This window comes from Delphinus delphis, chromosome 17, assembly GCF_949987515.2.
Source record: "Delphinus delphis chromosome 17, mDelDel1.2, whole genome shotgun sequence".
Lineage (NCBI taxonomy): Eukaryota > Metazoa > Chordata > Mammalia > Artiodactyla > Delphinidae > Delphinus > Delphinus delphis.
Genome location: NC_082699.1, coordinates 2,698,221 through 2,721,570, shown reverse-complemented (window position 1 = coordinate 2,721,570; position 23,350 = coordinate 2,698,221). Strand labels below are relative to the sequence as shown.

General features: G+C 45.6%; 1 protein-coding gene across 1 annotated transcript in view; it reads left to right on the top strand.

The window, feature by feature from the left end:
• ST18 (ST18 C2H2C-type zinc finger transcription factor) overlaps positions 1-23,350 on the top strand; it is a 97,345-nt gene that overhangs the window by 30,145 nt on the left and 43,850 nt on the right. The window contains exons 5-12 of the mRNA XM_060035136.1: positions 2,754-2,956; positions 9,395-9,776; positions 9,861-10,192; positions 15,938-16,072; positions 16,738-16,828; positions 17,836-17,940; positions 19,907-20,100; positions 22,161-22,372. Coding sequence (XP_059891119.1) covers positions 2,754-2,956; positions 9,395-9,776; positions 9,861-10,192; positions 15,938-16,072; positions 16,738-16,828; positions 17,836-17,940; positions 19,907-20,100; positions 22,161-22,372 — 1,654 coding nt within the window. The remainder of the gene's footprint in view (positions 1-2,753; positions 2,957-9,394; positions 9,777-9,860; positions 10,193-15,937; positions 16,073-16,737; positions 16,829-17,835; positions 17,941-19,906; positions 20,101-22,160; positions 22,373-23,350) is intronic.

The following is a 23,350-nucleotide window of genomic DNA, read 5'->3' as shown; positions in this document are numbered from 1 at the left end:
ATAATTTATTTGAAGCTAAATTTGTTTGTTTCTTTTTTTTCATTTTTTTCATTTAATTTTTTTATACAGCAGATTCTTATTAGTCATCTATTTTATACATATTCGTGTATATATGTACTTTCGATAAAACCTCGACATCCTTTTCGTCCTTCCTTCCACAAGTTATTATTTGGACCCAAATACTGAATTTGATTTTTATTATCATTAATGTCTTCTCGTCACGTTCGTTCTACCGCTCCCAACTGTGGACATGTTGGGGGGCAGGGCGGTGTCTTCACCACGTTTTGCAGCATTTTTCTTTGCTGCAGCTCAGCGCCATCTCCCGATCTAATGAGTGTCCCGAACCATCGGGAGCAGCCCTGTGGTAGGCAGGTTCCTCCAGCTGGAGCCGTGGCTGGTTTATTCGGGTCCGACTCCACCCGGCTGTCAAAGGCGGATGGAAATTACCCAGGTTCCTTGTTCTGATTTGGCAACACGTAGGAGAGCATGAGCTTTGGGGACCAGCAGACCAGACTCAAATATCAGCCCCACCAGTTACGGGTCACGTGATTTGGGGAATGTTCCTTGTCTTTCTGTGTAAACTTCGATAATAATATTAACAAGACGAAATCTCTAAGGATCTTACCGGAAGTACACATTCAGCCTCGTCCATCCCCCCAGCCACCGAAGGAAGGAATGGCGTTTGTCTGACCGACCAAGCCCACCAGCCCAGGTCTCTTTGATCAGTGTTTCCTGGTGCTGACGAAGCTTGTTTGAATAAACTTTCTCAGCCCTTTTCCCCGTGCCCGTGCTATGCTAACATGAGTGTTTAGAATCCACTTTCTTTCCCTGCTTTAATAGCTGAATGTCATTTGCCAGGAGCCTCTCCTTTTCTATAAATCTTCTTGGTTCGGGATAATGGTTAGTGGCCTCACTTGTGTATCTTCTGAGCATCCTGGATGGAAACGCACTTGACTTAGAAGACTTTGGTTTAGGGGCCTTGAACTCTGCACATTCCTGGGAACTTTGCCCTCCTGCCCCTCCCCCTTCAGAGGTCTTCCCCCGGACAGAGTAGGCTCCTGCACGGGGCGTCTGCTTCTCTGCACTTTGCTCCCCTGACACGGGACACGCGTGTTGTAGACTGTTCTCTTTGACAGGCCAGGCTCAGGCGGTGCAGGCCTGTACTTTCCAGTGTCCTCACAAAGGCATGTGCTCTCCTGCCCACCTGCTGAGATGCTCTTCCGCTCCATCGTCTGTGCGTGGTCACTTTATTATTTTTTTTTAAAGATTTTTTTGATGTGGACCATTTTTTAAAGTCTTTATTGAATTTGTTACAGTATTGCTTCTGTTTTATGTTTTGCTTTTTTGGCCGCGAGGCATGTGGGATCTTAGCTCCCCGACCAGGGATCGAACCCACACCCCCTGCACTGGAAGGAGAAGTCTTAACCACTCGCCAGGGAAGTCTCCGTGGTCACTTTAAATTTGGGCTCATCAGAGAAATTTTGCCAAAGCACATTAGTTTATTTAGGAAACTCACTGTTCTCTTCCTTACTGGGATAATCTTCAGTTCTCAATGTTTAATCTTTTGTGAGAGATTTCTAACCCTCTTGGATTCTCTCTCCTTCCAGAATCTCTTTCTTTCCCAGAAGGAAGAGCGCTTTTTTTTCTTCTGAAGTTTTAAAACCTACTCCTCCAAATTCAAGAATTCATGTGTGATGCTAATTAAATAATTTTCACGAATGGGCCACCACTGGTGTTTCTCTGCACTGATGCTTCAAAACAATTTAAGGCCTTGTCTTAGGAATAATGCTGAATATTCAGTCTTCTTTTAGCGATGGAGTAATATCTCGTTACTCTGAGTCCAGATTCTCTGCTCCTGATCTTTTTATTTTAAGTTTGCATTTTTCTTCAAAGAGTGTTTAATAAATATATGTCAGAGACTCACTGTTGGCTAAACCCTCTGGTCTTCCTGGGTCTTGCCAAGAGAATGTTTGTCTTAACTTCAGCACATAGAGTGAGCTGCGTTAATGCCAAGTGAGCTATATGTAGGAAATCTGTTTTGAAAGGGCCATCCTCAGGAGGACTTCCAAATAAAACTGTACGAGAACAGGAGTAAGGATAAACTGTGGTCCATTTTTGGGAAATCCAATCTTATTTCTCCTCCTTTTATTTGTTTGTTCTGTGTGCCAAATGGGTAAGAACCAAACGGCAGAGTGCCACGAGCGTCTTTCCACTTTTTTCTGGGACTGGAGATGGGCAGATCAGATGTTCACAGCTTGTCCCCCCGTTAATGCCCTGTCTTTCAAGTCAAAGCCCGGGATATGGCATCTCAAGGTTGACATGCAACTGTGGCGGAGATAAGCAGTTTCAGTAGCAAACAACTATCCGAAAAACCTTGTGATTTATCCATACTGGACACGTTTTCTTGTAGCTGGTGGTATATTTTTCACATTAGCTCTTTCTTGGGATTAACAAACCAGTGCAAATCTTGTTTCATCCCTCCCTGGGTATTTAGTGTAGTGCCAGGCAAAGTACAGATTAACGTATGCTTACTCAGGATTAAGGATGATTTTTTTTTTTTTAGCTCTTCTGATCGGCAGTAAAGTAGAATCTGCACAGTTCAGTGAATTCAACGGATGGGCTGTTTTCGTTAATGGCGACAACTAACCCCAAACCTTGGGTCCCAGGTTTCTCTGGTCGTGCTTGGTGATGGTCGAAGGGCAGACAGCCGTGAACTCTTTCATCATGTTCTTAATCCGTCTCCGTTACTGCAGTGCTGCGCATGACTGCTCCACGGCCAAGAAGAGGAGAGCCGGGGAGCAGGCTCTGGGGGTGCCGGTCAACAAGAGAAAGTCCCTGCTCATGAAGCCCCGACACTACAGCCCCAGCGTGGACCGCGAGGAGGGACGGGCTGAGCGGACGGCGGAGGCGTTGGGGCAGGACGGCGCCCCGGAGACCCACCATCACCCCGGTGCAGGTAGCGAGGTGGAGTGGCCCCAGCTTGAGTTCCTGCCCGCGCACAGACCCAGGCCCACCTCAGGGGGACGTGCCGTTTGTATGGTGGGAAAAGCAAATCCCAACGTGAGAGCAAAACCAGACATTGGTTTCCCTCAGCATCCACTAGTGAGGACCGGTTTTCCTTCCCTAACAGTAGGGGGTCTAAGCACATGCCACAGAGCGCAGAGCATCCTTGGCCCCAGGCACGGGTGTGGACTGTGCCTCTTTCCGAAGAAAATAAAAGCGACTAAGCCCCAAAGGTGAAGAGGACCTTAACTCCCTAATGGGGTGGATGTCTAGTCCCTGAAAGATAAAACCCCTGCAAAGTAAGCTCTGAGACATTTCCGATAGGACATATGAGACGCAGTCTCTATTTTGAAATTTTATTTTGTTAATTTTTTATTGAAGTACGGTTGATTTACAATATTATATTTGTTTCAGGTGTACAGCATAGTGATTCAGTATTTTTACAGATACACCATTAAAAGTTACGACACGATAATGGGTGTAATTCCCCGTGCTGTACAGTATATCCTTGTTGCTTAGCTGTTTTGCACGTAATAGTTTGTGTCTCTTAATCCCCTGCCCCTAATTTTTTTTTTGAAATTTTAGGACGTGCTTCTCCGCAGTTTGCGGTCACCCCCACTAGACCCTGGTTGTCCCAGTGCCTCCAGGACCTGGACCATCACAGACCACTTTGTGCATGAGGCTAAAATCGAAGGACATGCAGAATGTCTCAAAAGTTTATTTTAGGAAATACATGGAAATCTAAAGCTTGACCTTTTAGAAAATGAAACTAGATGTGTGTACGTTCTATTACATACACACTTTTTTCCGATTGTGAGTTTTTAAGGAATCAAAATATACAGAATAAGTTGTTACTTGAAAAGAAGTATAAATTATACAAACCGAAGGCAGCGAGCCTCTTAGATCGTAAATATCTATTGCATATAGAATGGTAGTAATTGCAGTAGGTGTTAATAGAAAAGATATGAAAGCATATCGACTGAGTGAGCACAGATCTCAGATCACAATCATCAGATCTCCAGTCATCCCGGCTTACAGTTAATTGGAGATTCTGTAGTTAAAACAGTTGTGTTCTGATTTGCTAGTGCTTGACTGAACTTCCTGGCTTCTGTGGATTTAACATGTGGCGTAAAGCCTCGTGGCTCATCTGTAAATTATAATCATCCTTGACCTTTTTGTTTGTTTCCTTGAGCTGGTCAGTTTTTTGTTGTAGTTGACTCAGGAAAATTGTAGGTTGAATCTAGTACTAGGGAAAGTCCTTGAGTCAGTATGGTTAGTACTAGGGAAAGTCCTTGAGTCAGTATGGTTAGTACTAGGGAAAGTCCTTGAGTCAGTATGGTTATATCATTCATCTCGCTGACATTAATTTACCAGGTATTTAAGAAAATGGGCATCTTTTGCACCAACACATTTTGCAGGCGCCCTAAGGACCAGGACGGTACCTGCCCACCAGCTTCCCGCCTTCTTTTGTAGCTGAATGATCGTTGTAGATGCTTGGTAGTAACCAGGAAAGTATACTGTCAAATATTCTCAGTTAAATATTCACTTAGAAGCCCTGATGGACTTCTATCTGCAGCTTCACAAATGTTCACTCTTTAGTATTAGAGCCACTACTGATCATAATGAATATGCTAAAATTACAGCCGTAGTGGCTATTATTTTTGAATTCTTAATATATTCCGAGCACATAAATCATATCACCTAATCCACCCAACAGTGACGTGAGTGTGTATTATTATGGCCACAACTTTACAAATGAGACCGTTGAGGACAAAGGGATTTAATGCTAAAGGTAACACAGCTTGTAGGCGTTGGAAAGAAGATAATTAGGAAACAATTGAAGGACAAGCAAAATAACTATTTCCCAGCTAACCGTGCTCCATAATCCAGCCCTTCCCATGCTCTGACCACCTTTGGAAGGCAAGTTGGGCAAAGTCCCTACGAGGTCAAGTTACGAAGTCACATTTCCAGAAATGACAGGTCACAGATGCTTCTCTCCCTGGTTGAGAGAGGAAAAGTCTAAGTTGCCTTCAGCCCTCTGAGCAAGTGACCCCCAGCCCCCGGAAGGTAAGAGAGCTGAGTTTGCGCCCAAGCCCAGCATAACGGGTTTCATCTACCATCTCGGTCACTCCAGGCACCCCAAGGTCTTCACCTGACCAGGTGTGTGCCCAATTTTGTCTTAAGCAGGCGGTTCAGTTGATGAGAGAGGGTTAGGCTCACGAAGGCTGAGGCCATGAGCTTGAATCCCTTTAATGGCAAAATTGTGCCCCATGCCCTCCCCTGGCTGTCTTTCAAAGGGCTGCAGGTGGGCGTTAAGGACGATAGAAGAAAATTTGGACAAAACCATGCAGATGCACAGTTTTCACTGGGGCAAACAGAAGGTGACCTTGCAGAGCTCTCTCAGGAGGCAGGACGCACTCGTGTGTTCCCAGTGCAGACGAGGGAAAGAAGCAGGGTGAGCCAGTGTGTGGGGTCCTCCCGGGTGTGAGCACGTGACCGTGATTCCAGGGAACCCGTCACACCTGTGGAGGCTCTGGGAGCTGGGATGACACTTTGACTATGTTATCTCTCAACAGACAGCAAATAAAGGATACGCCGCTCCCATTCTAAAACTCTGAAAGATGAATTCATCTTTTATTCCCAACAAAGTTGACATACTCAGGAGGCCTGGAAAACTAGTTTACCCGTAAAAGTCACTTAGATAGTTACAGAAACAGAACTAAAATCTGAAATCCAGTTGTACGGAAGGAATCAACCTCAAAACATGTGATTTTCAGAGGACTTCTTTTGTTTAAGTTGTTTTGATGCAGAACAGTTGATACCTGTGGAGAATCCGCTAGCAGGTAACTTCAGGATTACCAGACCCCTCAGAGGAGAGACTTTGGTTTAAAGCAAATCAACAGATGTGAGGTTTTACATATCAGGCCCAAAGGAAGTTTATTTATTTACTTTTTTGCTCTATGAGGAAAGTATTGTCCTACTCCAGCCCCAGAAGTGCACCTGAGGAATTTTCTACCCCACGTTGTTGTGAGATGCACTTTGTTAGTTTTTGTTTGTTGTTGTTTGTCTTTATGTGTTTTTCTTTATACTTTAAGGATTGTTGCTTTTCATTACAAGTTACCTGACAAGTGTATTCTGGTATTTTCCTATAAATTCACTCTTGAAAGTATCCAAATATGGGAAAATAGTAGGCACCTGGCCGTGGGTCCGGATCTCAGCCCCCCCACTGGCTGGTTGTGTGAACTTGAGCAAGCCCTTAGCTCTTTAGAACCCTGGTTTCCCGCCTGTAACAGGGAGTTGAAAGTACTTTTCTTGTAGTTGTTGTGAGGATTAAATGAAATGAGTAACTGAACACCATGCCAGGAACATACCAGTTCATTGTCTTAGCATGTCACAGGGTCATCCAGTCATTGGGACATCAGATCACCCTCGTTTTAAAGATGAGGACCCAGGACTCGGGAGACATCGGCCTGCCCGAGGCCATACAGGCAGGTGGTGCTGGGCCAACCACACGACCCCAGTCTCTGGACCTCAGACCCGGGAGGTCTCCCTCCACGCCGTGCACGGACCCTCCCATCCCCAAGGCAGCTGGCGAGCATAGCAAGTGTGACGTGGGTGATGGTGAACTGGGCTGAGTCCTCTTTGCACTTGGACTGTGACCTTCCACAGCGGGCGTGGTCACCACTTACTCTGAATGAAAAACGGGCCGCACCTTATCTAGGTGGAAGCTCCCATGTCTCCTCTGCCATTGCTGGCTCTACCGTAGTAACAGGGAAGGGAGAAGCGGCCATCCTTCACCGCATACCTGTTGGGTGGCACCCGCTTTCCTGTGAGGGCGAGGCTCAGAAAGGGGGAGGAACCCATCGGAGTTGGCACAGAGACACACGCCAGGCCCAGAATCAAACGAGGTCCCTAACGCAGGGCTCTTTGGGTTATGTCAGTGGCAAAAGCACAAAACAGACCAGCGGGCCACCCCGGAAAACAAAAACACACAAGCACAGAAAAAGTAGGCAGCCTGTTACAAAGCTGGGGGGAAGGGGCGCCCCATCGCAGATACGTCTGCTCAAAAGCGAACTCAACTTCTCTCTTTGTGACAATGACAGTGATGGCAGAGGGGGGTGGGCGCGTGGGAAGTTGGTCTGCAGGTTTGCAGAGCACCCCTGGAAACCCCGCGGGCGACGCACGAAGGCACCTCTACCAGCAGGGCTCCTCTCTCTCTGAAGAATAATTAATAAATATTTTCTTTTAGCATATAACCAACAGTTGAACCAAACAATTATGTAAACTGGAAGTGACCCAAAACGCTCGCCTGGCAGCGGCTCGGTGACACGCATCGTCGGGCACACGTGCATTGCTGTCACCCCCGCCTCTCTGGTGATCTGCACTTAATAGGAATATTTTAAACTATGTAGCTAAGCAACAGAGGTAATTGTTGCTTTCTAGAGCTTTTGTTAGCACTCTCACACAGCCCAAATATGCATAATTAGGTATAATGTCTATAAATCATTATTGTACACATGTGGGTAGTTAAGTGGAGTTGAGAGAATAGTTCAATGAATTGAGCATATTCACTGAAAATGCTTTTTATTTGTTTTCTGTAGTTCATAATATTCTAAAATTATCATAACCCTTTACACTTTCTCTTAACAGCCAACTGTGATATTGAGAAAAACTTCATTTGCATTTTAGACTATGTTTAATATATTATTTAAACCTGGAGTTCCTCTGATATGAATTCAGGAGAGGATACACCATCCGTTCAAATATTATGTGCTGGTTTCGCCAGCCTCTTTTCTAGGAAGTAAAATGTTAAATTTTTCAGTTTATGTTGAATAGATCCCAACAAAAGACTGCACTCTATAATCAGCATTATTTAAAGGGGCTAGTGTTGTGACTGAATTCTTCCCTTCATCCAAAAATGCTTTTAGTTACTATGGCAATATTTACTTGATCCGGGCAGTCCAGTGTTGATTTAGGGAGATAATTACCAGAAAGGAAGATGATGGAGATGCATTTTTGAGTGTCCTTGTCAGACGCAATGTTTATAAAAAATTAAACGAGACCCAAAAAAGGCACATTGTCTTCTGCACAGACACCCTCTCCCGCAGCCCTTACGCAGGACGGCTGTGCTTTTCTTTCCTCCCAAGATGTTTATTAAGGCAGAATGCACTTCACCTGGTGTCTTTAACAGTCTTTAAGGGGGCTTATTATTTTGTGTTCCCATCCACCACCCTGCCTTTAGAGACACAGAAATAGTCTTGCTGCTTCTTCTTTTTGTTTTGTCTCAGTGACTGCCAGGGACCACTGCCTGGTTATCTGGTGCATTTCACAGCCTGGCGATCTCTGGGTGCCGAGCTCCCTGGACCCCGCCATGTGCGCGGCCAGGGCTGGGGCACTGGCAAATCTGCACCTCAGGTGGTGTGTTTGCACCGGGACAGGCTTGGGGAGGGTGACTGTACATATAAATATATACACACACACAATCTGTCACCCCGACTGGGCCACTGCCAAGAGGGAAGGGGGTGACACGGACAGCTGCTCTGGGACAGTGGACACCCCATGGGCAGACTGGCACTTGGGGGGTGGGCGCTCTTCTCAGTCCCAGGCCTTCTTTACCATCAGGACTGAGAAGAACTGGTTAACATTCAGCATCCTCCAGCCGTCCCCACTCCTGACTCATCTCCTTTCTACACAAGTGCGTGCAGGTACCAGGCCAGAAACTGAGCTACTATTCAAGATATTATTCCATCATGTTCATTCTCCCATTTACTTGTGTTTCCCTCGTCATGGCATTTTCATGTGACAGTTATGACAGTGATGAGGGAGTCTCGGGAACCTCAGGCTTCTTTTAGTTATCGTCTCGTGTAGATGTGTTGTGTATTTCAGCTAGCGTTCCATAAAATCTGAAAGTATGTTTGGGACTCTATGGAGGCAGAGAAAATCAACCTAATAAGCTTTGAAAATATATTGCCACGCTAGCAGAGAAATTCGATGAATACTTCCTTTTTATAATGTATAGTAGGACATATGCTTAATTTTCTTCCAGTTGACTGAGATTTGCAAATATAAGAGGTACAGTAACACGAATTTCACATTCAGGACTCTGTGATGGTTGAGTATGTATTTCAGTAACTAGACGAGCTTAGCTCTGACGTGCTGAAAATTAGAATAGCTCATCTCTTTAAAGGCAATTCTCAGAATATTAAGGTCTGAGTTTTGTTTTGTCAAGAGGGTATGTATTTTTCTACCCAATGTTTATATAATTGATGGAGTCCACATATTCACATATTGCATGTATTATATATGTATATGTCTATCTATCTATCACTGTAATTCCCTTAAAATACTTTTTGTTCTTATTTTTCAAATATTGGCCTTCTTTTTTCCCTAGAAGAAATCATGATAAAACCCATGGAGGAGAAGCTTCATTCAACTGCACAAGAAAATTCCGATGGGAAGGAAGACAGATACGGCCGTTATCAAGAACTCGTGGTCAAATCGCTAATGCATTTGGGGAAATTTGAAAATAATGCATCTGTTCAGACCATAAGTGAGAACTTAAATGACAGTGGCATCCAGTCTCTAAAAGCAGAGGGGGATGAAGTGGATGAGTGCTTTATGGTTCATTCCGACGATGGAAAAGACAAAATCGACGATTCCCAGCTGCCGTTCTGCTCCTCCGATGACAACGAAAGTAACTCTGAAAGTGCAGAGAATGGTTGGGACAGCGACTCCAACTTCTCAGAAGAAACCAAACCTCAGAGAGTCCCAAAGTATGTTCTCGTGGATGATAGGAAAGACCTACTGGAAGTTCCTGAAATAAAAACTGAAGGTGACAAGTTTATCTCTTGCAAAAGCACATGTGATGCGGAAACAGAAAGGAGAGAGCCACAGCATGCTCCCGTGGACCCGTCGGATGGCCAAGCCCAGCCCTCGTTCCCTGGGAGTAAGGAGGATGATCACAGGCACGGGTGTCCGGCCGCGGGGGTGGAGGAAGCCGCTGCCCTGGAGAAAACCAAGGGGAACTTGAGTTTGCTGGAGCAGGCGATCGCCCTGCAGGCTGAGCGAGGCTGTGTCTTCCACAGCACCTACAAGGAGCTGGACAGGCTTCTTCTGGAGCATCTCTCGGGGGAGAGGAAGCAAAACAAAGTCATCGACGTGGGCGGAAGACAAGTCTTTACCAGTAAACGTAAGACACCGATTTGCTTCTATTTTATTTAAAGTGTCTTTAGAGGTTGGGGGGGTGGTAAGTGAGTAAGGTTTGATTGCTTCTCCCAGATAGCTTTTTGACAGCACAATTTAAAAACCTAATTTATATTTTAAAATTAGCAACTTTTTTTCCTACTCAATAGATTGTTCTCAGATTAAAACTTGGTCGGTTTGTAGGGTTTTAACTCTCGCAAAATAAAGACCTGTATTTCTTCTAATAGGACTGCTTTTAAAAAATATATCGTACTTGTTAAAAAGTACTATATTGGGTATGTTAAAAGTACATTTGTATTTACTGGATTTTAAATCATTTTATGAATCAAATCATTTCCAGAAATTTAATTTTTCTTTCCCGCCCTCTTTCTGGGATCATCTGACTGCTTTTATTTTTTTTATTTATTTATTTTTTTTTTGTGGTACGCGGGCTTCTCACTGCTGTGGCCTCTCCCGTTGCGGAGCACAGGCTCCAGACGCGCAGGCTCAGCGGCCATGGCTCACACGGGCCCAGCCGCTCCGCGGCATGTGGGATCTTCCCGGACCGGGGCACGAACCCGTGTCCCCTGCATCGGCAGGCGGACTCTCAACCACTGCGCCACCAGGGAAGCCCCATCTGACTGCTTTTGAGCTTCAAAATAGTGTCAAGCTACCAGGAAGCCAGGCAGGATGCTCGATCCTTCTTAGGACAAGACCCGATGCTGATGCCTTCATAAGCCTGTGCTTTCACAAGCTCTCTAACGGAGGGTCCACAAACGTCTGGACCAGACTTGAATGAGACAGTCAGTGTGCTCGGAGGAGACCTTAAAACCGATCCTCAGACTTTAGGAAAGCTGTGTTCTGTTCCGTGTGCCCATAAAGATGCCCCCCGCCCCTGGGTCTTGCACCAGGTGGGCCCGGTGATGAGGCCTCCAGTTACGTGGAGTTTCCCAAGGCGTGGTCTTTGGCTTGTGAAGATGAGTATTTCCAGGATCCCATCAGACTTGCTGCTTCAGAACTTGCTTTTTTAAAAAATTTTTTAATTTAATTTTTATTTTATATTAGATTGATTTACAATGTAGTGTTAGTTTCAGGCGTACAGCAAAGTGGTTCAGTTATACATATACCCATATCCATTCTTTTCCAAATTCTTTTCCCATGTAGGTTATTACAGAATATTGAGTAGAGTTCCCTGTGCCATACAGCAGGACCTTGTTGTTTATCTATTTCATATATGGTAGTGTGTACATGTTAATCCCAAACTCCTAATTTATCCCTCCCCCTCACCTTTCCCCTTTGGTAACTGTGTTTGTTTTTGAAGTCTGCAAGTCTGTTTCTGTTTTGTAAATAAGTTCATTTGTATCATGTTTTTAGATCCCACATATAAGTGATATCATATGATATTTGTCTTTCTCTGTCTGACTTACTTTACCTAGTGTGATAATCTCCAGGTCCATCCATCTTGCTACAAATGGCATTATTTCATCCTTTTTATGGCTGAGTAATATTCCGTTGTATCTATGTACCACATCTTCTTTATCCATTCCTCTGTCGATGAACATTTAAGTTACTTCCATGTCTTGGCTATTGTGAATAGTGGTGAAATGAACATTGGGGTACATGTATCTTTTCGAATCATGGTTTTCTCAGGATATATGCCCAGGAGTGGGATTGCTGGATCATATGGTAGCCCTATTTTTAGTTTTTTAAGGAACTTGCGTACTGTTCTCCATAGTGACTGCACCTGTTTACATTACTACCCACAGGGTAGGAGGGTTCCCTTTTCTCCACACCTTCTCCAGTGTTTATTGTTTGTAGATTTTTTGATGATGGCCACTCTGACTGGTGTGAGGTGATACCTCATTGTAGTTTTGATTTGCATTTCTCAAATAATTAGCAATGTTGAGCATCTTTTCATGTGCATAACTTGCTTGTTTTTAAAAGCAAGTTCCTGAGGTGATTCTCGGGCACCCTAAAATCTGAGAACCACAGAATTCAGAGAGGAGTATCTTAGAGGTAATCAAGGTCGTGGACCTAAAGTGCTGACAAGAATAATGCGCTAGTGTGGTTAGATGTCCTGACTGCTGAGATTTACCCAGAAATCCATTGTATATTTTAAGTCCATTTTAGTACTCACCTACAAGTAGTCTTGTCAAATACTGTCTTGCAGCTCAGAGTTGAGAAAAAAAGAATAAAAGAATGTCATTTAGTGAGGAGTAAGATAATGGTTCTGTGCAAACATACTGTAAGGGCTGGGATGGAGACGGAATATCAAGGATAGTATGTGGTCTGGGGCAGGAGGGTGTGGTGGCAGCTCTGAGCACTCCACTCACACCCAACTTGTGGAAATTACCTGTGTGGGTGTTGGCTTTGTTTTTTTTTTTTAATGAACTAAAAAATCAGGAAAAAAAAAGATGAAATTTACTTCAAATTCCAAAACCCCATCATTTCCAATATACTATATTTCATCCATTCTAAGGTGCACAGTTTTCCCATCTTAGCATCTCTGTGAAATTAGAAACATGTGCCATTATTCAGTTTTCAGTCGTTTCTCCGTCCTCACTGGCACATAAAATGATGTTTCGCCTTGCAACTGATAGTACCTTCAGCCAATGAAATCCAGTCTTTGGAGACACTAATTATTTGTGCCATGGCTTAAAACACTTGACGATACTTTGGTCATTTTTTAGAACTTTTTAAAGGTTTTTTTGTTTACAGAAATTAACAAGGCAATAGAATGTGCACGGTGGAGACTTAGAGAATCACTGATGGGACTGGATGAGTCCACAGTGTAGCCTGTGTGTAGGGTGAGGTCCTGCATTGGGATGTGAAGTCCACGCAGGGAGCTCCAGACTAGACCAGGAAGAAACAGGCAAAACAGTGACCGACTGCAGGGGCCTCCAGGCTTTGTCCAGAGGCTGCCCAGGTTCACGGTCCTGCTCCCGTCCCTGGTGTGGGAGCGAAAGAGGAGCTTTTTTCTCCTGTGAGTACTCCATGCTCCTAAGTAAGCACTAATCCCCGTGCACCTTGGGCATGTGACTTTGCTCTCAGGGACAGAACCCTAGGATTTCAAAATACCGTTTCACCCAAGCCTTCCAATGAGTCGGCAGTTCTAACAATACCAAGTTTTGCTATCCTGTTGCCACCCAGCAATAGGGAGACTTTGGGTCCCCCTAGTCTAACTAGAGTCGCCATATAATTTATCCTACAGCCTACGACACTTTCGGGGTGAAGGGGAGCCATGGGCGCAATCCCACGAGTCCATCAGGTATGAACAGGACAGTCCCAGGCAAACCGGGACGTCAGGTCACCAGAGTATAAGGTCATTTTCGTGAAGCAGCATCCGGCAAAGAAAATCAAAGAGGAAGAGCCAGGCCCGGGAGCCCCCCCAGAGCTGCAGCTCCAGCTCGTGTCAGGCACCGGCGCCGGCCCCGGAGAGCACCGTGGGGCATCTTTGCTCCCCGCAGAGGAGGGGCTGGCAGACACAGTGCAAGACGGACAGTCAGCAACCCACACCTGGTCAGGTGCCAGCCTGGCCTTATCTCCCACACCCTCCCTGGCTTCCCGCAGACAGTGTGGCCAAAGCGCTCCGTGCGGTTTAGAAAGGCGGCCTCACCTGGACCAGATCCAAGGGAGGAAGCCCATCAACATTCACATCACCTCTCCTTCTTCCCGATCCTTTCCAAGTCGCTCTCACAGGGTGTCAGCACCCAGCCCCCACCAATTCCATGTTAATCAAACATCGGGGATTTTTTTTTTCCCAATTGAATAGACATTTATTTTTTCACACATCAAGTTCCCATATATCATAAGAAGTAATTCTGGTCAAAATTCTATTCAAATGATCTGTATTTCTCGCTCTGTTCTTTTTTTTAAAATTAATTTGTGTTGGAGTACGGCCGCTTCACAACGTTGTCAGTTTCTGCCGTGCCGCAAGGGAGACACTGGGGACTTTTACTAGCATATTCTACACACGTGAGTGCCCAAACGGACTGGAAATTCGGCCGTCTTTTCGGACTAAGTAAGAAATACCCCCGCAAAATCATACAGCATGTCAAAACCCTTCGTATGCACCTTTGTCTCGTACAGCAAAGAGTGTAGTCTCCACCTCGTGGCGTTAAATCCCGTCTCAGGAAACACACACGCCCGCTACTCGGGTCCTTCCCTTCCCGCCCAAGACACGCGTCCTCTCCCTGCTGACGCCGCCCTCCCTGGCTGCGCGCTCACGGGGAGGGTCCTTGGCCCTTCCCCCTTGGCTGGAACCACGTCCCCAGATAATTGCCCCGTGTACCACCTGCGGTACCCACCTGCCCAGTCCGACGGCCGGGGTGGCGTGGCAACACGGGGGCACGTCTGCCCCCCGCAGAATTCCGCCCTGGGGACGTCTGTCGCCTCCGGCAGCGCTGCCCTGCTCTCCGTGCCACGTTTGGAGCCGGAGCACACGGGCCCTCGGCGTCCTCGCAGCCAGGACCCTGCCCCGTACCCATCGCCGGCAGCCTTCCTGCGGCAGGATGGTACAGACTATTTATTTTCCCTCTCAGCGTCGTGTGTTCGTGATTCCTGATACTTCGCGTTGGGAGAAGCCTGCAGCCTGCCGGCCTCCATCCCACGCTGGTCCTGTCTCTGAGGCCGCCTTGCCCGCTCTGGTCCCGGTTCCTCTAGATGCCCTGAATGTGAGGGGCAGGCTGGCCCCGATGCCTGACGTTGTCACTCCACGCACGAGTTAGGGGGGCAGTTTCGGCTCTGAGAATGCATTTCTGTTTTAAGCTTATCTACCCTCTCGGTCACGAATATGAGAATATTCACGTTAGTCCTCATTTATTTTATGGATTTATATAACCCTCTATCTAAGCCAGCAGTGTGTGTGCCGAGCTGTGTGCAGCCGCCCCCTCTGGGCAGCCCGGCAGCATGGGTTGCAAGGTGTCCCTTTCCCCTGCCGCAGCACCTGGTCCTCCGCCCGCAGCCCATGTTCCTGGCAGCGCCCGGCAGACCCCTCGAGCCGGTCCCCACCCTGTGTGCGGCCAAGCCTCTTCCTGCTGCCTCTGTCTTCCGCTTCCACGCTAGGAGTGAAACCAATAGCTTCTCCTCTGCAGCTACTGCGCGTTGATCCAGAGCTTCAAACCGCGGGGCTCTGGGCGTCGTGGGCCCTCACAGCACTGCCCCCTGGCCGGGCGTGGCGCGAGATGTCACTCTTATTGGAGCAGCCTCCCCACATGTCTAGGAACAGCTGCTCAAGCCCAGAACTCCGGGGCTACTGGACCTGCTGCCAGGACCCACTGGACCACCCAGACGGGCCCTCCCCAGATACGGCGGCTTCTTCATCGTGTGATTTTTGCATCTGGCCTTTTACAGATCCCTTCAATAGGAGACAGTTTGGGTTTCAATAAATGCTTTCCTTTTTCCTTCTCTTTTTTTTTTCCCTTTTCCTTTTCCAGAGCCTATTCATCCTCTGGTGTAGGGCTGACATTTCATAATGAGGCTCTAACTATGATCTGTGACGTGACAACTTAAAACCGTCACTGTTTCAACACTCCCTTGCCCTGTGTCAGCCTCTGCTTAAGGAACCAGGAAAATTGAAAACATTCTTTCTGCTTCCGCAGGTCTTAGCTGAGGGTCTTATCCAAGGCGATGTGAGAAGAATGTTTATCATCAGAAGGGTGAACAGAGTGAGAAGGTCGTGTGCAAGGCCACTTTGCTGGAGGGGAGGGAAGAGGAATAACCAGATGTTTCTCTCAATTTAATTCCTCTGCAGATTCACCGAGGCCTGAAAAGAGGGAGACCAAGTGCCCCATCCCCGGGTGCGACGGCACAGGGCACGTGACAGGGCTGTACCCTCACCACCGCAGCCTTTCAGGGTGCCCTCACAAAGTGCGGGTTCCCCTGGAGAGTGAGTACCGCTGGCCCTGAAATAAGTCCACCAAGTTACCCACTTCCTACTCCAGTTTGGAGTCAGAAACGGAAATACCAAGTTTTCTCCCTCTGTGTCAAGACAATTTCCATCTAGCTGGGTGTTTAAAACAGAGCATATTAATAGAAAACTTGGGGTACAGTGAGGCCAGTAGATCAGGAGATACTGACATTGAAAACCTAATTTGCTACTCAGAGCTCCCAAGAGGAGGGGGCACCTCAGGCCAGGCAGGGCCCCCGGGGGAAGCACCAGGACCCGCGGCGGGGAGGGATGAGTTGTTGTAAGCAAGAGCCTTTTTGAGCTTTCGTGGGAGGGAGCGGAGTGAACTGGCCTCAGATTGGCCAACTGGAATTTCTAGTGGGCTCTGGGCCTCTGGCGCTGTCTGTGGTTGTCTGGGACCTGGCCCTGGGGGTTAGGGCAGGTGGAGAGTGTCCTGGAGTGTGAGAGTCAGAGAGAGGAGAAGGTCCGGTGTGGGCTCCCATTGGTTGGTTTGCATTTGAAAAGTGTTTATTCTCTCGAAGAATTAGGGAGCGTGGTGGACGATGTAACTGAATTCCTTTGAATGCAAAGTTGAGACAGTTTGTCGGTGTGTGATGTATTGATGATAAATTGCTCTATTCTTTTATGTGCTGTTTCGTGCCTAGTTCTTGCCATGCATGAAAATGTGCTCAAGTGCCCCACCCCGGGATGCACAGGACGAGGGCATGTGAACAGCAACCGCAACACGCACAGGAGGTAATTGGGATGAGACTCGAGAGAAACTTTCCACCAAGAAAACAAGGAACTTGCCGTGTGTTATCAAAATTCCTGGATCAGCATCAGATATGTTAGCACCTGACATAGGTGACAAATATTCTCAATGTGTGCAGAGGAAAAAGTAAAAAATACCCCATTATTTACTCCCCTATAAATTTTCACTGAGCAGCCAAGTATGCCAACAAAAAAATGTCATATTTGGAGACCAGGGGTAGATACTTATATAGCGATACACAGAGAGCCTGGTCTCTGCTCTGAACCTCCCCCACCCCAGAGCTGTTTGACCTTGGAAAGAGTGGCTTAGGGGTTATCTTGAATCCCATCCAATGCACATTAGAACGGTACCCAAGAGCTTCAGATTACTGAAGGTAAACGTCATTTCATTTCACTGAGATTTATTTCACTGAGATCGCAGCTAACTTAAAACCACATATGTGCATTTATATACAAATATATTGCATATATATAAATACTTTTGGTGAAAATGCTTATCGTTTATGTGTTTCATGTATAGATTATGTGGTCATGAGATACTAGTTGACTTATAAGCCTATTGCCAGGAAACTTACATTCTGTGCTCTCCATTTAAACTGAGATATAAAATTAAGTCCCTAACATTTTGCAAAAGACCCTAAGCTATCATAGAATTATCGTGCTGACATCCATAGTTGGACAGTTGCAGTTGGATGAGCGCATTCTACTTAAAATATCGTGAGGTTTCAATAATTTAGTTATTCCTCCCTTACATAATATTTTGATCTTAAAAATGACTCTGTTTTTTTATCACCTCTGAGATGAGGTTTGGGGACAAACGTTGACACAGTAGTTTGCAAAACCCTTTGGGATCTTTTAGGCTGAGAATGGTGCTAAGTGAACTATTAATACAACTTAACATTTGGTGCTTGCCAAGGATGCTGTGAGGTAGGTGCCAGAGCAAATTACATTATCTTTTTAACTCAGATCCGCCTACTTTTTTTTTTAAACAGTCTTTCTGGTTGTCCAATTGCTGCAGCTGAAAAATTGGCAATGTCCCAGGACAAAAGTCAGCTGGATTCTGCCAAAACCGGGCAGTGTCCTGAGCAGGGTCACAGGTAGGATGCTCCCCTGGGGTTCCCGTTACTCCCTGCGTGCCGAGCGCCTACACAGAGGGTCCCTCTCCTCCCAGGTGCCAGCTCACCGTGGGCCACCTTTGTTCCAACGCACAGCCACCAGTGTCCACTTGAGAGGCTGGGCCGGCTAATCGTGCTGTCACTGAAATGAACTGCTAGAACCTCCAGAAGTTTAACTTGAAATTAATCTGCACGCAGAGGTCACATAATGTGGATGAATCCAAAAAATGTAAAGTCTACGATAACAGATTAATCAAATTCTGTGTCGCTAAGCACAAGCCCGCCCCCTAGTCAGGTAGGGGCCCCCTTATGGTTGACGTAACCTTTCCACCTCCTAATCCCTCATCACTCAAAATATGTGATGCTATATGGTCGTCCCACTCTTCCAGATATGCGCACAGTCTCTTTGAAACAAAAATTCATTCCAAATTGATAACTATGGAAATACCTCCTGTCGGTCCTAGGTCCTTCAGAGTCTCTAGTAGTCTGGAGGACCTTACTCACACCTAAATAATAAACTATGGATGAGGACACAGTATGACGTGATACACTTATTAATACAAAACTCATATACATAAGAAAAGTGATTTGGGGATTACAGCAGATGACCAGGTCCTCATTGTTGTTACCAAGACACTGGAATGAAAAACAGTTATTAGGAACATTTTCAAGATATGGTGTCCCTTAATATTTGCTTCTGTAGGTTTAATTAAAAGACTCAAATTGTCATGACTTTGCCGAGAGTCAAAATCACATGAGTGAGGAATGTAAATCAGGCAAATATCATGAATTACTGAATCACGGGTTAAAAATCTCATAACAAGATTCTTGGTTAGGAGTACAGTACCGTATTCTCTAGTTTCTCCCGAAGTAGGTTAGTTATCAAACATAGAAACAGCATTAAGTTTCATTTTGCTCATTTCTTAGAAGTATTATTTTAGACTAGAACGCTGTTGCAATATTAGGGGTATAAAGCAAGTTATATAGACAATAACAAATTCAACTAATCACTCAGATATTTTGATGTAGCAGCTAAAAAGTTTTTTACCTAATCCAAGAAACATCATCAAAACGTTGACATTCTGATGAGTAAGGTATGTTCTGGTGAAAAACAAAATAAAAGTATGTATTTTTGATATTGCTAAATTCTGAAAGTATATTTATTTGTGTCCTTTTAGCAATAGACCACAGCACGACAGCATTTGTGTTTTCCTTGGCCGGCATTGGTGCTATACAAATATGATACCCTTGTTTAATCCACACAGTAATTCTAAAGGAATGTTTAAGTCACATTTAGCTTGGATTAAGATAATTCTATTGAAAAATGTGATAGCTGTTATAATACAGTAATTTTTATTCATATTGAAACAGTGGCAATTTAATAGATAAAATTTTGAAATACTATTTAAAATATTACTTAAAGCAGCAAAAGCATTCAGTCCGAAGGTGGGGAAAAAGAAGAGAAGCCTAAGAAGAAATTCACAGTTCAGGAATCCAGTTTCCGGTGCCGCCCCTGCCCCTGTTAGGCGTCAGGGCCCTGCCAACTGTGCTGAACAGAATATAATGACGTTATATTGTCATCAGAATATAATGACATTTCCTCACTAGTTCCAGGCGTGACTTTTCACTGCTACTCTGATGAACAGTCCTGAGCAGCAGGAAGTACACACCTTATCAGTGCCCTGATGACAGTTCCATGGCACTTTCTCTCTTACTGATGGGAGACTCGGACACACAACGTGCAGCCTCCCTGAGGCCACCCAGCGCCCGAAGTGCCCCCTTGTCCCTCACTCCACCCCATCCTGTGTGACCACAGCTCTATTCCCTAGTGCGGGGCTCAGTGGGAAACTCCAGGTGTGACACACCTGAGCTGCTTTAACTTCTGATGCTGGGATGCTCACCAACGGTGTCGTCCTATTTCTTTTGAGCTCTGCCCCTCTCTCTTCAGGACAAGCTTGGTGAAGCAAATCGAGTTCAATTTCCGATCCCAAGCCATCATCTCTCCCAGAGCTACGGTGTCAAAAGAGCAAGAGAAATTTGGAAAAGTACCTTTCGATTATGCCAGTTTCGATGCCCAGGTTTTTGGTAAACATCCCCTCGTACAAACAGGTCAAGGCCGAAAAACACCACCATTTCCTGAATGTAAGCTTCAAATTCTAATACTTATTCCAAAAACAATGCATCTTGTGTATGTGCATGTTGGGTGAGGGGCATGTATTTAAATATGTAATATACTATTTACTGCTGGGAGGAGAGAAAGTATATTGTACGGTGAAATAAAATAAGGATAACAATAGTAAGTTAATCAGTACTACTGGTCTTGCATGAAGTGACACTGAGTATGGTAAATAGTGGATTAATTATTCTACAAATTTGGTGCCATTTTTAATCTAAATACAGTAATTCTGAAGAAATACAGGTAAAAATATGGAAATACTACTTACATCAGCAAGTGTTCACACTGAAGGTGGGAGAAAAAGTGAAAAGTCTAAGAAGGAACTCAATTCAGAAATCAAGGTTTTACTAGGAAAAAAAACACAAACACGTGTGGCTTTGGAGATGTTCATCCACAGATTTAAGAATTAGTGCAGAAACATTTAAAATGTGTCAGTTCTCTGATGCTAACACAGAGACACTGTAACGCATAAAACTTGGTGTTTTTACTAACAGTTTCTTCAAGTTGTTTAGAGTCCTTGAATGTTTTAATGAAAAGGTTAGAAAGTAAATGTTGGGAATAAACCCAGGAATGATTTCTGCCAAGCAAAATAATCCCCCAGTTGGAGTCCTCCATAGACCGGGAATTTTTTACAACATTGTGCAAATCCCTGGAATCCCTTTGATCTCACGCGTAGTTAACCCAGACGTAGTACTCTTAGGAGCACAGGGTGCTTCTCCCTTCTGTGCCGTGGTCACCTTCCGTAAAGAACGTGAATGTCGTATAAAACCTAACAGTGTATAAACAGACTTGAAAGGAGTTTGTCCGCCAACAAGAAGTACATTAAACTCCAGAAGATCGTTTACCTGTTCTTACTAAAAATAGGGTACAGCCAACATAAGTAACCACTGACAGCCTGTTAGATTCAGGAAAGAAAGATATACACACAAATATACACACACAATGTTTTGTATCTATCTGTCTAAATTTAGATATAGATATAGTTCTAGGATATATACACAAAATATACACACATACATATATGTTGAATTCAGGTGAAACTAATTAATGAGTGCTCTATATGCTCATGTAGTATGGATTTTGGTTTAAAAATGTAGCATATTCAGTGACATTTTCATATTTTTATAACTACAGGAATAACATTTGGTAATGTTTTAAATTATTTCGTGAAAAATAATGATCAAATATTTAAAGTAAACACTACTTACGGTGAAACAGCTATAACTGCCTTTATATTAGCCCACATTCAATGCTGGCTGTGTTTCCTGGTCCCTGAGTGGTTTACAAATACCCAGAGTGGAGAGAAACCCGTTAATTCTCTCAGTAACGCCTTGGTCCCCACAACAACATAAAGCAGCGCTCATTCTCGGTAGCACTGAGAATGCTACCTTTCCGCCGCGGTGCCTTTCCGTTCCCCTGGAAGCTCTGTGCATCTCTCACTCACTGCCCCGAACCGAGCCTGAAGATGCCAGCTCAGGGAAGCCTCCGCCACCAACTCCGTCCCCCTGAGTTGGAGGAAGAAAAACTCATGCTGTTTTAAGCACGAAACAAACCTCCACATCCAATAGCAAAACAATGCAATTCCATGGCTAAGTAAAAACTGTTATTATGAAAACAAATGCGAAAAGTCCGTTTCTCTCCCCTGGGGTTACTGGGCCGCACACGTACGCCGTCTGTGGTTGTACCGGCCTTATGCCTGTCTAGTCCCTGATGGGTTTTGCAGCTACCCACGCTGCCATGGCACCTGCCCGCTAACATGAGTTCTGGAGTTTTTGTCATAAGACGTGGAAATGCAAAAAAATATTCAGAGAACAGGCATTCTTCCCCCGCAATCACGTCATTTGATCTGTGAACCTCTGTGAAAACCGTTCTGAATAACCTTCATTTAACGTACGCAGGGAGAATGGAGCATGTTTTAATTTATTCTTCACGTATTTTCATGCAAGGAAGTTCTATCTTTAAAACAAATCTATCTAATGACTAAATCCACGTACGAGCAATTGCTAATCAAATCTCTCTTCAACAGCGAAGCATTTTTCCAATCCAGGGAAATTTCCTAACCGGCTGCTGAGTGCGGGCGCTCACACACCGAGCCCCGGCCGTGCCAGCTCTCACAGCCACGGTCAGCGCGGCGAAGACACCCACGTAGCGGCAGCTGCTGCCATCCTGAACCTCTCCACCCGCTGCAGGGAAGCTGCAGACATCCTCTCCAACAAACCGCAGAGTCTGCCTGCCAAGGTAGGCCGGCCAAGAGCCCGGAGGGGGGCAGCGGCTCACAGCGAGAATCCACTGCCTGCGTGAACCGGCCACACTCTCCCCCGCCCCTGCAGCACGGCCCCCCTTGTCTCGGGGAGAGAACCTGGGCAGGGATGAGTGTGGTGGGAGGAAGGACCTCGGAGGGAGACAGTGGCGCTTTTGCAGGTTGTGCCCCAGAGCTGGGGCAGGGGTGCGGTATGAAGCCGGTTGGGGGCAGCTCGATAGATTCCAAACCTCTTTTTGTGTTGGGGACTCTGGCACACGAGGGAAGAGATTGCCACTAGAATCACGCTGAACAACGGAAGCTTTTCGCTGCCTTCGAATCAAAGATGGTAGGACGTGTTCCATTACACAGCCCCCCGTAAAACACTGGCAAAATTCATGAAATTTCACTGTCGTACATGTGACTGTCGTATAGCGTAAGGTGGCCTGAGCTGCTGTAGTTTTCAGGAAGGACACATCCTAAAACCTGGATCCGTTAAATCGACAAGACAGGGTCCCGGGGGCGTCTTGAGAACTCAGGGCCCAAATTCAAATCCAAAATCAAATTCTGTGAAGTTTATGGAGACCCCAGCTTCCTGGAGCTCACGAAATTAATCACATTTCTCTAATAACCTCTCCTCGCCGACTAACGCAGAGAAGTAGACATCTGTGTTTATGATGCCTTGAGGAAAACAAAAAGCAAAAAGATCCTTCATGTCTTGCCTTTTGAGGAGGGGGTTGTGATGCTCCAAAGTAACAGGGACCCTCGGAGGGAGCGTGAGCTTCCTGCAGTCAGCAGGGACCTGTAACTCCTGTCCAAGCTAAGGGCTGTTAAAAGAAGTTATTTTCCTACCTAGACAGCTGAAGCCAGCTGGAGGAGAGTGCCCAGGCTTATTTGGAGAAGAGATGTTACCCTTGCTTTCAGTGGAAGATCGCCCAGGTTAAACTCTAACCCGAAACTCGGCGAGCACAGGCTCT